General features: G+C 57.0%; 4 protein-coding genes across 4 annotated transcripts; all 4 read right to left on the bottom strand.

Moving 5' to 3' along the window:
• Positions 1-828: 828 nt before the first annotated feature.
• JKF63_05791 (uncharacterized protein) lies at positions 829-1,986 on the bottom strand (the record flags this gene model as incomplete). Its single annotated transcript, XM_067901745.1, has 1 exon — positions 829-1,986. One exon carries the CDS (start codon positions 1,984-1,986, stop codon positions 829-831), a length of 1,158 nt encoding a protein of 385 aa, XP_067757771.1.
• Positions 1,987-3,333: 1,347 nt separating this feature from the next.
• On the bottom strand, positions 3,334-4,248 carry JKF63_05790 (uncharacterized protein; the record flags this gene model as incomplete). Its single annotated transcript, XM_067901744.1, has 1 exon — positions 3,334-4,248. The coding sequence occupies one exon, from the start codon at positions 4,246-4,248 to the stop codon at positions 3,334-3,336; it is 915 nt and encodes a 304-aa protein (XP_067757770.1).
• Positions 4,249-6,014: 1,766 nt separating this feature from the next.
• On the bottom strand, positions 6,015-6,983 carry JKF63_05789 (uncharacterized protein; the record flags this gene model as incomplete). The annotated part of the gene is made up of 1 exon (XM_067901743.1): positions 6,015-6,983. The coding sequence occupies one exon, from the start codon at positions 6,981-6,983 to the stop codon at positions 6,015-6,017; it is 969 nt and encodes a 322-aa protein (XP_067757769.1).
• A 1,028-nt stretch (positions 6,984-8,011) lies between these two features.
• JKF63_05788 (uncharacterized protein) lies at positions 8,012-13,009 on the bottom strand (the record flags this gene model as incomplete). Its single annotated transcript, XM_067901742.1, has 2 exons — positions 8,012-10,309; positions 10,376-13,009. The coding sequence occupies 2 exons, from the start codon at positions 13,007-13,009 to the stop codon at positions 8,012-8,014; spliced, it is 4,932 nt and encodes a 1,643-aa protein (XP_067757768.1).
• Positions 13,010-13,648: the final 639 nt, after the last annotated feature.

The raw sequence follows: 13,648 nt of genomic DNA, 5'->3' as shown, positions 1-13,648 counted from the left end.
CGGGGGGAGGGGGAGGGACATATTTCAACTGAGCTCCCCCTTCAACCCAACGGAGCGCTTTTCTTGCGGGTTTGTGGATGGGCTCCACTTTGATCCAGTGAGGAATTCGGCAAGGTGTCGCATCAGCCCCCCCCTCCTCCATAACAACAACACCAATTAGAACAGTGGAGGAGTGGAGGAGAGAGGAGGGGGTTGCACATTGTCGACTTTGTCCAGCACCGCCAGCAGCGAAAGGAGGTCAAACTCCAACAATAATAAAAAGGGGGGGGTATCGCCGCCAACGACCCTGTCCGCCCCCTCCTCAGAGAGGGCTGGGGGCGGCCGGTGGGCCTTTCTGCTGTCATCCCCCATCATCACGGGCCTGGTCTATTTCGACGAGAGTAGAAACTTTTGGGGAGATCAAGGTAGTCACTAACGGGCGCGCGGCGTGTGTGTGACCAGGCGGTGGGTGAGGTGTTGGTGATCCGCGGGGTGCGCGCGTAGCGACGAGTGGCCTCTGCTAGAGAGGACAGTGCCGAGGAGAGGCCCCATGGCGAGCCATTCAGGCATGTAGATTGAGCAGGTACCTTCAGAACTCCACCCACTCTTCAGAAAAGTGGGAGGGGGAGGAGGGGGGTGTGCTGACGAGCCTGTACGTACCACAAGTATAGGTCGTTTACATTTTTTTTTTTTTCGAGGGGCGAAGCGGTATCCTTGCCCCATGTAAGAGCAGATGTGCAACGCACCATTGTTGCTCCGCCCTCTGCATCTTCGTCATGGTTGCCTCACAATGGCCATCGCACTCGGGCCTCATACGATAAGGGTGATTGCCACAACTTTCGAGCGCCGCTACTGGAAGGGCGGCAGCGGCTTCTCGTCGAGCTGCCGTGCCTCTCCGTCGCGGTCGCGCTCAAACCCGCGCGCATCGAGCCCTTTCCTTGCCATGAGCTCGGCGCTCTCTTCGCGCAGTCGCTTGAAGATCTCCTCTGCTTTGTTCTGAAGTGCCACATCGTCGGGGTTTAGCGCGTACTCGTCCAGCACCGACTGGAGCTGCTTCTGATTCTTCGAGTTCCACGAGGACAGCGGGATTTGCCCACTGCCGCGCTCCAGCGGCTTCGCCTGTGTCGGACAAGGACTCCAGGCAATCGTGTGGAACACCTCGAAGGTGGCGGGGGTGAGGCCATTTTGCTTGTACATGGCATCATAAATAGCACACGCGCCGAGAAGGACTTCGCGGTTCATGGGTTGACGCATGAAATGACAAGCGCTTTCGCCCATCACTGCCAGGTGCTCCATCAAGTGAAACGGGGTCTCGTAGAGTAGCAAGTGTCGATCCAGGTCAATGGTGGGAATACTGAAACCCGACTGCAGCACCACTGTCGATAGACCCGCGCCGTCGATCATGGGTGAGACGTGCGGTGTGACGCCACCGAGGGCCTCCGTCTGTGCCATGGAGAAGCAACCTCGGAGCTCGTAGAGCGTGTTGCCGCCGAACATGGCATTTAGGAAGAAGCCATCCCGCTTGAGTACCTTGCGGATGTTTATCATCGACGTCTCCAGGTCATTCACCCAGTGCATTGAGAGACATGACACGACCATGTCCACTGACTTATCTGGAATGCCGAACGGCGAGGGCTGCTCCTCGTCACAGCATATCTGCACAAACTCGATATCCGATGGGAGGATGTCTTTGATCTCTTCATAGTTGCGGTTGAGTCTGTCCTCGGAGATGTCCGTCTGGATGTACTGCTTCAGGCCGTGAAACTCCTTACGCCCAATCATGTGTCGCAGATACCAGCCCGTGTGCGCCCCCACTTCCAGTACAATCGGAGTGTCGCGTTTGACAAAGGCGCGTCGATCTAACATCTGCTCAGCACACAGTTTGTGAAGGTCACAGGCCGGAGACGAGACAAAGCTACGCTGTAGCCCCTTGACCTTACGATCAAACATCTTTACATTGAGTCCACGCGCCGGTGCGGCGCGGGTAAGCACGAGGGGAGAGGGCATCGGCTACGCTATTCCCTTCCCCCCCACTTCCCCTCCAAAAAAAAAGTAATTTGAGCAGTGTGCTTACGGGGAGGAGGAGGACAGGAGAAAATGCTGGACAACGCTCTCTCTTTTTCTTCCTCTGTTCGCAAATCTTGGCCACCGAACCCCCCTTCTTCCCCCTCCCCCTTATTTCTTCTTCCGAGCTTCAAGAAAAAAAAAGGCCACGTAAAAGTAGCTGCTCGCCTGATGTGTTGCTGTGACGGATAAAGGAGAGAGGGAAGGGGAAGTGCCCAGAGGGGAGGGGATGACAAACGCTTGGATCGACGCACGAAAATACTTCAAGCGGACGGGATAGGATGCCCACATGTGTAATGTTCACACGCTTAAGAGAGTGCAGTACAGGAGGGAAGGGGGACAGGGGGAGGGAGGGATGGTGAAAGCAGCCTCCTCTTCCCCCCCCCCCCTTGCCGGCGTCCTTCTGTCTCCCTTCCCTCGCTGCCTTTCCTCTTCTGCCCCCCAAAAATTTTAGTTGTTGTTGTCGCTGTGCTTTGCCAATGCCTGGCAATATCTATTATTGACACCATACTCACCTGACCGACGTTGCACGCACGCACGTGGGGTGCGATCACCATGTTGCTGGGAAATGCGCACACATACAACACACACACACACAGAGACGTACTGAGGTTCAAAATCTAACGAAGTGGGAGTAGTGGGGGTTGGGGGGTGGGGGCGAGCGATATACGAGATCCGCCTAGAGGAGGTGCAAGGGGGGGGGGGGGGAAGCGACGCAACGCAGTAAGACTAAACAACAACAGGGGAACAGTGGTGTGGTGACACGGGAACATGCTGAGGAGCCCGCGTGCTCCCGCGCAACCTGAAATCACAGACATCGGCATCGGGCAACTCCCAGAATAATGGAGCAAGGCTTTAACCAAAAAGCAATCCAAAGCACAGGAACGTGACCAAAGGGAAAGAACGATCGGCCAACCGGGGGGAGGGGGTGGCGGTGGTGCACACGGCATCCAGCTGCATGCAAACACGAAAACACACATACATGAAATGACAACATAATGAAGGAAAAGGGGGGGGGAGGGGGCAGAGGCAAGCGGTGCATACATGTTCCTGCTGGCAGCGACCCAAGGTGCGCAACCCTTTTCCTGTTTCAAGCAGACGTGGGTGCCGAAAAATTCCCCCCCCCCGTAACGGTGGTGAAAAAAAAAGCCACAGGTAGCCACTACCCCAGATAAACCCACCACACACACACACACTTTCCTTATCCAACGGATCCATAGCACCCCTCCCGCGTTGCCGCCCGTCAGAGCACTTCTTCCCCTCTTTTGAGTTGTTTTTAGCGCCACCATCTCATCGTCGAGTGCTCGTAGAGCCAGGAGAGCGTTGCTTGCGGCTCGCCAGGAGCTGCCCTGCGCGCACCATGTGCTCCTCCAAGTCGGTCCAGCCAGCTTCGTACTGACGGAAAGCGTCGATCAGCAACTTGTACTTGTTGTCCGTGTCAGTCGACAGCTCCGCCAGTGCGGTGCGGACCCGTTCATCTAGAGTTGCGATCTCCGCCCGCAAGGTGGTTTGATTGGCGCCCTGTCGCGACAACTCCGCGTCGACTGCCCGCGCGCTTTCCTCGACGCTTCTGAAGTTCTCATCTGTGCGATCACTGAGCTCGTCAAGCATTTGGCGCAGTCGCCCCACCCCGCTCTCGTTGTCCACGCGCTCCGCCCGCTGTTGCATCTCTCGGAGCCCCTCGCGCATCTGCCTCTCCAAGTCGTGACGATCACTTTCGAGATCGCTCAGCGCCTTGCTGATAGCTTTCCGATCCACCTCAACCTGGTGAGTGATTTTATTCATGTCCTCCCCTAACGTGCTAATTGCGTCGCGAAGATTAGAGGTCGCATGACTTACGTCGCTTGCAAGCCGGCCCGCTTGGTCAGCATCCTGCCCTGCGGCATTTGCGATGCCTCTTGTATCCTGCACGTTTCTCGCCAGCTCGTCCACGGCTCTCTCCACGTCGGCGATGCGTGACCGCACGTTGTGCAGTTGTGTAGGGCCATCGAGCTCACCAAGAATGGACTCCAGCTGCTTCTGGTGGTCCCGAATTTCTCGTACGTCCTCGACAATGTCGCCGATGCGCTCGTTGAGCTGATTCTGCGTGTCCATCAGCTGCTGCTGCTGGCGAGCCAGACTGACGAGGACGTTGTTCAAGTGGGAGCCGTCCAACTGATATCCAATCAGCGGACGGCTCTGGATAAACTCGACGGCATCGTCCATGATCGAAGCTACGCGAGTGGCTTTGCCGTCACACTCACCTCAGCCTCTTCGATTATTCACGGATGTACACCAGCCGCAGTTTTTCATCTTCGTAGATGACAAGTGCGCAGGTCCGTGTATGTGTATGTGTGTGTGCGCAGAGCAAGAGGTACCCAAGGAGAAGGGCGTCCATATAAATTGTGGGTACCCCACAAAAGTACAAAGGCACAGAAGGGGGTTGAAGGAGAGGAAGGGAATGAAGTGGAGTGGGGATGCGGGAGCACATATGCAGAGCGGTTGCCTTGCTTTCACGCAGCCATGTATTTTTTATGCGGTTGAGAAAAAAAGTTTTTTCCTTTTGCAACGGGTCGGCTTGACAGACACCACCGATCGTACCGAGCGGGGCGGGGAAGGCAACAGCCAATAAAAAGACGGCACTACGTGGAGTTTATTTTGCTTTTGCCCGAGCCTCCCTCCTTCTCTCCCCTCGGATTTCCTTTACCCAGCTGTTCCGCTTCTCCAGCCGGCAGCATTTCACAGTCCACGCCTACTCCGCCCTCAGAATATCAAATCTCTCACGCGTTTTTTTTTCGATTAGAGAGCTCACGTGCAGCTACACCGTCGACTTCAGAGATGCGCACACCTGTTTCCGCTTTGGGTTTTGATGAGTTTTTCCCGCGTCTCTTTGTTGGCGATGCTCGCCGGTGACGCGCGGAGGAGAGTAAAGGGTGGAGGGGGGGGGGCAGTGAATGGCTACATTGAAGTTGCTCTCATGCGCACCCCGCGTCTAGGGTGTGTTGTACATTGAAACAGGCACAGGTGGGCACTGCGAATGTCTGACAGGTTTAGATGGAGATGCTGATGTGCTGTTGCCCATAACTGACACCTCATGATTTTCCCACTCTTTTGTTTTCTCTTTCGTTTTTTCCCCCGTAAAATAGATAAACATTATTAGAGAGCTTCTCTCTCTCTCCATTTTTTTTTTTGGGGGGGGAGGCCACATCAAGCCGACCATGTGCGCAAACACGTGTATAACTCTGTGGGATGAATGAAGACAGAGCGGGGGATAAAATCCAGGGGAGGGGGTGGAGAGTACCTCCCGCAACTGACCTCTCTTTTCCCACGTGTTTTCCCCTCGTTGCTTTCAAAGAGGAAAATGGGAGAAAGCACGCAGAAACGAAGCGCCTTGTTGGGGAACGGGGGGGGAGGGGGGGAGGGGAGGGGGAAGAAGGATGAGGAGGAGGGGCGATGGAACCCAAACACGACGACCAAAAAAAAAAACCTTGGTTGCGCAGCAAAAAAAAAACAATCGCATGTGAACAGACAGAGGGTGAGGGTTGCACCATGGCGACAGAGCCCCTCTCTCTTTCCCTCCCTCCCTTCCCTTTGCTGTGTGTCTGCGTGCGTGCGTGCGTGTGTGTCGGCATATACCGCTAGCTCCATTTCATTGACTGTATATCCTTTTCAAGCATTTTGTTTTGATGGATATGGCACCACTGGCAACGTTACCGTATCGGGAGAAAAGAAATCAAAGCAAGTGGAGGTGGTCAGAAGCTGACTTCCCATGGTGCCCTGACGCCAGCCCTCGCACCCCCCCCCTCGCCCCACGTGGCGTTTGCCTTCTTGGGCAGATGCGACTCATGGGCGCGTGCATGAAGCAGAGGGAGAGGGAAGAGACGGGGGTGGGTGAAGAAGGGGCGACCGCAGCTACTGTACAGCGTAATTTGGAGTGAAAGAGGAGAGGTGTCTGCATCTTTATGTTTCGCATCCATCATAGGTGGCACGCCTTACAGCTTGGAGCGTGCGAACTGGGCGCCCTTTGCAATGTTCTTCTTGATCTCCGGCAGCGCCTCTTTGAGGACTTTCTCCTCTGATGGGTGCAGCGGACCAATCGGCAGCCGCTTTTCGATTCCGCACCTGCCGAGCACCACTGGGATTGCCAGGAACGGCGTCTCCTGCTGCCCGTCCGTATCCACGTATGCATACACCAGAGGGTTACCGGCGCCGGTGAGGCCTTCCACAACCTTGAGAGCGAATCGCGCGCCCGCCTCCGCCATTGACAGCGTCGCGGATCCGCGGCCGGCTTTCGCCTTCACCACTTCTGTGCCCGCAACCTGCACGCGCTTCACGATCTTGTCCAGTGTCGCCTCATCTGGCAGCGGGCCGGGAAGCTGGTGGAATAGCGGCACAATCGTGATATCGCTGTGCCCGCCAACGACCGGCACCTGCTTCACAAACAGAGGCTTCCGCGCCTCGTTAATAAAGCGCGTTGCACGCAGTCCGTCCAGAAGCGACACACCCAGCAGCCGATTCTTGTCGTAGACTCCAAGGCTCTTCAGCGCCTCTGCTGCAATGGCAACCGTGCTGTTCACAGGGTTTGTGACGATACAGAAGACAGCCCTTGGACTCGACGACGCACAGGTCAACACGAGGTCCATTGTGATGCCGGCGTTTATATTGAACAGGTCGTCGCGCGTCATGCCTGGCTTGCGCGGCACACCAGCCACCACCACAAACACATCCACACCCTTCGCAAGTTCTGCCAAGGCGGGGTCGCGCTGTACACCGATCTTCCCCGCCGCGTACTTGACTTCGACGCCAGCGTTGTCGACGTGCGACAGGTCCGCAGCAACGCCGGCTGCACCAACCACGTCGAACAGCGACAGCGTGCTTCCGTGCGGCAGCTGGCGCATCAGCAGCAGCGACAGCGACTGCCCAATACCGCCAGCGGCGCCAACAACGCACACGTTCACCATTTTGTGTATGTGTAGAGGCTAGAAGATAGGGATGCGAGAAGAAATGTGAGTGGGTCCACTAAAGAATTTGCGAGACTTTGTGCGAGAACTGAGAAGCGGGTTGGGGGAGAGGGAGGGGGGGGGCAAGGCTGGAGAGAGACGCTAATCTTGAGATGATGATGCTGCCGAGCGTTGATTAAGTGGAGTTTGTTTGTCATCGAACAGTCCAGGAAGGAAAATAGTGTACATGAGAAAATAATCACGTGGACATAAGAAAAAAGGGAGGGGGAGGGGGAGGGCGAAAGGCATAGAGGGACATGACCAACGTCCGAGAGGCTCTCCTGGATGGTTGCTCAAAGCGAGAGGTGCGCCTCTCGACAGGCGATTATCTTGGGTGAACAAGGCGAAAATGGGTGTCTTTTGCCGATGGACCGTGAAGTAGCGGCCTTCTCCCTCCACCTCCCTCCCTCCCCCCCACACACACATATTTACTGTGGGCCCTATGAAAATTATTTTCGGAGGGGGAGGAGGAGGGGGGGGGCTGCAATACGTGCAAGAAACCAAGGTTGGACGGGGTTCCTCAGTGCATATTAACAAAGCTGTGTTTCTATTCCCGCTATAAATTAAAAAAGGGGGGGATGGAGAAGGGGGGGGGCTACAGTGCAGCAAGGAGCTTGGGCTCGTGTGTGTGTGCGTCCGTCACTAGCCCCCCCCCTCCCTCCCTCCCCCCCAACGGGCAAGACAATAAAGCGCTGAAAGACGAGAGACACGTGCACTCCCGCCACGAAGAGAACAGCCTCCCAAAAACAGAGGAGGGAGACGCAGTCACATTGCTGTTCTCAAGGAGTGACTCTACAGCGTATAGAATGAAGAAGGATCGGGGGCACGCCCCGTGAGGGAAAAAGGGGTGGTGGTGGCGGAGTCGAGGGAAGGGGGGGGGGGGTAGCAGATGCATCACCTGTGACGGCGGGGGGCGGTTACGACGCAGCTTGTGAGCTGAGTTGTGTTTGTGTACGATTCGAGGAGGTTTTCGCATGCGGCTCACTCACTCAAGACCCCGTGCGGTGATCGCCGGCGCGGTTGCTCAGCGCCGTTTGCGGCGCCACCTTCTGCCTGTCTGTGGACGGCACCTCGATTGCATCCTGCACAGGCAGCTGCGATGCAGAGAGCGCACCAGCGCTGCTGCTGGCCGTGAGCACCTCCGCTGCTTGACTCTTCCCCAAAAAGAGCGGCAGTGACGACGCAGAGGGACGATGGCTGCTTGTGCTGAGCTCGTTGCCGCCAGCTTTTGGCCGAGCTAGTGGTGTAGCGCTGCTGCCATTTTTCAAGCGGGGGCGCAGCTGAAGATTTTGAGGGCTCAGGCTGGGCCCAGTTCCCAGGGGGGCGCTGCTGCTTGGTGCGGCTTGGTTGACCCGCGCTGCCGCATTGCTGCGCCTAAAGAAAGAGCCCAAGATTGAGCGAATGCCGCTGCCACCAGCTGTTGCTGCAGAGCTGCCTGGGTTCGTGAAAGGAGTACTGATCAACGAGCCACCACCTGCTCCACTGCCGGCAACCGTGAGATCATCTAAAGTGGAAGCAGCATTGGTGGCACTGTCGCCCCCCACGGCTTCGGCTTCGCACATGTCCAGATTGACGAGAAACTCCAGGTACTCACGGAGCTGCTGCAGCTCCTTCTCCTGCTTTTCAATGGTGCTGCGCTGGGCGTCCTCCTTGGCTTTTGCCGTGCACTTCAGTGTATCGTACTCGTGTTGCATCATCCGGAACTGCGTCTCCAGCTCCGTGGCGGTGTCCACCTGCTGCAACACGAGAGCCTCCTGGTGCCGTTTAAGGAGAGCAGCCCGCTCCTCTTCCATATTGGCGCACCGCGAGTGCGACGCGGATAACTCCGCGCGCAGCTGCTCCACTGTTGCGTCGGCGTTGGCAAGAGTGGCTCTCTGCGCCTCCAGGTTCTCGTGGCGCTGCTCCGATATGCTTTCCACGTCTGCAAGGCGTGCTTGCATTGCCTCGATCATTGTGAAGGCGTTCGCCAGCTCCGTCGACACCGCCGCCTTCTCCACACGGAGTTCGGCAATGAGGGTCTTGGCTTGCTCCAAGGTCGTCTCCAGCACCGCCGCCGCCGCTGCGCTAGCCTCCTGCTGCGTCTCTGTGTCTTTCAATCTGCGGCTGAGATCGGCGTTCGCTTCTATTCCCGCGTGCATCTGTTTACTTACGTCGTCGTGGGTCTCCACCATCTGTTGTAGCCTACAACGGACCTCTCGGAGATCCTCTTGCAGTTCTTCCGTGACGGCTTGCTTCTCCGCAAGCCGCGTCTGTAACACAGTCAGTTCTGCCTCCTTGGCTTCCCTGAGAGTGGCCATCCTTTGAAGATGCTCGGCTTCCAAAGATCCACGAAGCGCGTCGAGCGACTTGGTGTGCGCCACCGCAAGCCTCTTTTCGAGGGCTGAGGTCTGTGAGCGATGCACCTCTTCCTGGTGTTGCAGCTGCTGCTCCAGTGCCACCCGCTTATTTTGATACGCCTCCTCGGCAGCCGTGGCGACTTGCTTGGTTGCCTCAAGCTGCGACTTCAAGGATTCTAAAGCGGCCTCATGATTCCTTGCTTGCTCAAGCCCCCGGCGCACCTGCGCCCGCCGAGACTCTTCTGACTTAAGTATAGTACCATTGGCCTCCTGGAGTTGCAACCGCAGCGAGGCTGTGTCGGTAGCGTCGCTCGCTTTTCTCGCTCGCATCGCCTCTTGCGCCCGCTCCACTTGCTCAGCGTGTGCGGCTTTCAAGGAAGACACGAGCTCCTCCGCAGCGGCTAACGTGCACGTCTTCTTTACGAGCTCCGCTTCCTGGAGCTGCAGGGCAGCCTTGCTGCATTCCTGCTCTTGGCATAGTCGCGCTTGGAGACTGGCCACCTCATCCCGTAGGTTTGTCTCCAGCTGCGCATTGGCCATCGCTGCATCCTTGAGCTCTGATATGTGCTTGCGCAGGGCGTCAGCTTCTTCCCTCTGTGCGGTGGCCTCCACCTGGCGGAGACGGGATGCCTCCTCATGCGTGGCACGCATCTTGTCCAGCTGTTGACGCAAACCCAGGGCGGTGGTTTCGCTCGTTCTCTGAGCCTCCAACGACTCCGCGTGCCTCTCCTCCAGCGCTTTATACGCTGCCCGTGTTTCTGCCAAGTAAGAGTGCTGCTGCTCGGCGGTGCGCTGTAGCTCGTCAAGGCGAGCAGTGTACTTGCGCACCACCTCGGCAAGCTGCCCCGTCATCGTCTTGGCGGTCTCCCACGTTTGTTTCACGTGTTGCCGTGCCGCTGCTTCCTCCTCCTCCACACCACTGCGCCACTTTTCCTCTTCCTCACATATAGTTTGCAGAATAAACGCGTATGGGAACACTAGCCTTTCCTCCACCGGTCCCGTGAGCGCCTGGAGCAGCTCTCTGACGCGGCAGCGCTCGTCTTCGAGGGCTCGATCCACCTCCTGGACCTTTTCCTGCTCACTCTTCAGCTCACTCTTCAGCTGCTCCACCTCCAGCTGACTCTTGCGAAAGGCATCGATGCGCTCCTGCAGCCGCAGCGCGCACTGTTTCTTCTCATCCTCGCGCCGTCCTCGAAGCTGCGTTGGTATCATGGGGCTCTGCGAGTCGGAAAGCTGCTGAGAGGGAGTTTGCGCTGCGGGGGTTGGCTGTGACGCCTTGGAGACGGTGCCAGCTTTCGATTTCTTCGTGCTCTTCACAGTAGCCTTGGCAGAGCTCTTCGCGTTCACGGTGAGGCCCTTGAGTGCCTTGCCGCTGGTTGTCGAGGTTGGCACCGTCGCCCGCGTTTTCCCAGGGTCTGGCCATGTGGACTCGGCTCTGTGGTTTTCGAGCGACAGCGAGTCTTCCGGCATCTGCACAGCTCGCTGCGGTAGCTGGTGTTCCAGCTCATTGATGCGCCTGTCCTTCTCGTGTCTCTCCTTCTCCATTTTTTTGACAGCGTCCTGCGCATCTTTCATGGCACTCAGGACCTGCACGTGCTTTTTCTCCAGTGTCTCGAGTCGCTCCCTTGTGCTCTTCAGCTCCTGTTCGGTCTGCATGTTCAGCAGATTCTCGGTTTCCAATCGACGCATGTCTGACTTCATCTTTGCAAGCTCCTTTGCCGCACCCGCAGCACCGGCGTTGCTGGCCTTCAGCGTCGAGCAGGTATACATCGAGGGGGGTCGGGAGGCTTTCAGAGCGGCAAGCTGGCTCGACTTTCGTTCCAGCTCGTCGCGCGTTTCGATGAGCTCCTTCTCCAATGCAGCATTGCGCTCCTGGAGGGCATCGACGTATTCGTCGTCGTACTTCACGGCTTTGCCCTCCGCGCGCAACTGTGCTTTCAGTTCTGCCACCTCCATCGTGAGGTCTTTGATCAGACGCACCTGCGGGTCTTCGTTGATGGCCACCACCGTGATGATCTGCTTGGCGCGACTCGCGTACCGCAGCGTTTGGCAGGCTTCTTCAAAGCTCGATGCATGTGGAGACACTGTCGCCACCATCGTCGTTTTGCTGTTCCCATCCAGGGAGTTCTTGAGAAGCCAGGTGAGGGGAGACTCGCGGAACGGACAGAAGACGTTGCGCTTCTCAGACCACTTGTCGGCGAGAGCGTCAATGACGCGGCCAAGCACCGTTAGGGTTGTGTTGATTACGACTCCCTCCTTGAACTGCTCCACTTGCAAGCTGTGCGCACCTGTTCGCTCCGACCCAGCGAGGTCGACGAGGTTCACTTTGCTTGTCATCTTCCTGGAGATGTTGTCCTCATCGGAGATGTGCATCTGCACAATGTTCAACACAAAAATGGCGTGGCTGCGACTGCTCCGATCATTCATCGCTGTCAAGGCTGTGTGCCGCCGGATGTTTCCGCGCTGCAAGAAGCGAAGCGCTTCTCCCTCGTGCTCCACATGCTTCTTCACCAAATCCACCACGTAAGGACCGAGAGTCTGGTCCTCTCGCACGGAGCGTTCTACGCTGCTGCTCCCGCTGGCCAGAAGATCCATGACTTTGTCTCGATAGATCTCGTAGTACTCCACCTCGACGCGGAAGGAGTGACTGCTGTCGTGCTGGCGCTTCTCGTGGAGGTCCACAAAAAGATCCCGCACGAGACGGGGTATGATTCCCTGGAGCCTGTCTTCGTTGCTCCTGTAAAGGGTGTTGCTGTCGTGGCAACCGTCACGCCGGGGCCGCTCCAGCACCATATCGGAGCGTGCAGAGAGGCTGTCATCTATCGACGAGGGTCGATCCCCAGCTGTCGATATCGTATCCCTGCGACTTGCAGTGCGCGGTGTACACACAGGCGGGCCAGCTGTTGTGGAGGCGAAGGATCGGAAGCGTGAATCCGCAATTTCGTTTGCGCTGGCATCCGGCGTTGAGCGCAGCGCGCCGTTGTGCGCGGTGGCGGCGCGGCAGAATTTCTGCGCAGACGTCCCGGTCAAGACCTTCCGTTGTTCAGGAGCGCCTTCTGATGTGGCACCATATTCTTCTGGTGGTCCAATCATGGTGAAGGTCTTTCCGCTGCCAGTCTGACCAAACGCGAAGACGCAGCAGTTGTAGCCGGCTATGGCGTTGAACAACACTGGCCGGCCAACGCGGCTGTACACGGCGGCCTGATCGCGCTCGAGTTTTTCCAGGAAGACGGGGTTCATTGCGCTCTTTGTAGGAGCCTCCTCCAGCAGCATCGAGGAGGTCGGTACAATGCCGCCGTCCCTGCTGTCGGCAGACATAAGCCCTTGCAACTTGTCAACCATGCTAACAGAGGCGCTGCTGAAGCAGTAGTCGAATACATACGTCGCTTTGGGCAGATAGTTCTTTGCTGGGTCTAGCGTATTAATGAGAGAGGGTTGCTCGTCGCTGACCGTGACGACCGGCCTGGGCTCACCATCTCCTTTAGCGAGTTCGGCTGCACTGAAAGGCCGCACGCGCACAAATACTCTCAGGGCACTGCTTTCTTTGCCAAGGGGTAACCTTGACGAACTCTGCGGGGCCCATGTTGTTGTTGTTGTTGTTTTGACGGGTGAGGGTCTCTCACCGTCTGTGTGGTCCTGAACTGTTGCCATCATGTCGGCCTCGCACGCCTTTCACACACACACACACACACACAATGAAAGGGTACGCACGAAGGATTATATATATATATATGTATATGCGCGTTAAAATAAAGCGAGGCTTGGGGAAACACGATTAAAGCAGAAGCTCAAGATTATATATATAGATGTGTTTGTGCTGGTGTGTGTGTGTGTGTGTGCGCACCTATATGGAGCGAGCAAAGAAGCAGAGCGTGCCACTCAACTACCGTCAAGATACGCGCTGAGATACTCTTCTTCACCCCCTCCCCCCTGAAAAACACATGTAAAAAAAAAAACGCAAAATGAATACTCTAGAAAGTGTACTCGGCAGTCCGTGGGTAGGCGAATAAGTGGGGGGGGGGGAAGATGTCGGATGGGAGGCGGGGGAAGAAGTGTTCGGGCAATCGTCGCAGCTCCCAATCTCAAGGAACGCAGGGGAGAATGAATTCAAGCAAGAAAGAAGCCGTCTTGTCTCTGCGGGCGTAAGCCAGCAAGCGAGGATAGAGCGACAGCCCTGGGTCGGCAGGCAGGCAGGCCCGAAGCCTCGAAGCTCGGAGGGCAAATCTTTCAAGAGAGCCCAAGCTAGCGCAGGGAAACCTTGAGAGCGCTCAAGTCTCAACACAGAACTGT

Source organism: Porcisia hertigi, chromosome 19 (assembly GCF_017918235.1).
Source record: "Porcisia hertigi strain C119 chromosome 19, whole genome shotgun sequence".
Classification (NCBI taxonomy): domain Eukaryota; phylum Euglenozoa; class Kinetoplastea; order Trypanosomatida; family Trypanosomatidae; genus Porcisia; species Porcisia hertigi.
This window is presented reverse-complemented; position numbering and strand designations above follow the sequence as displayed.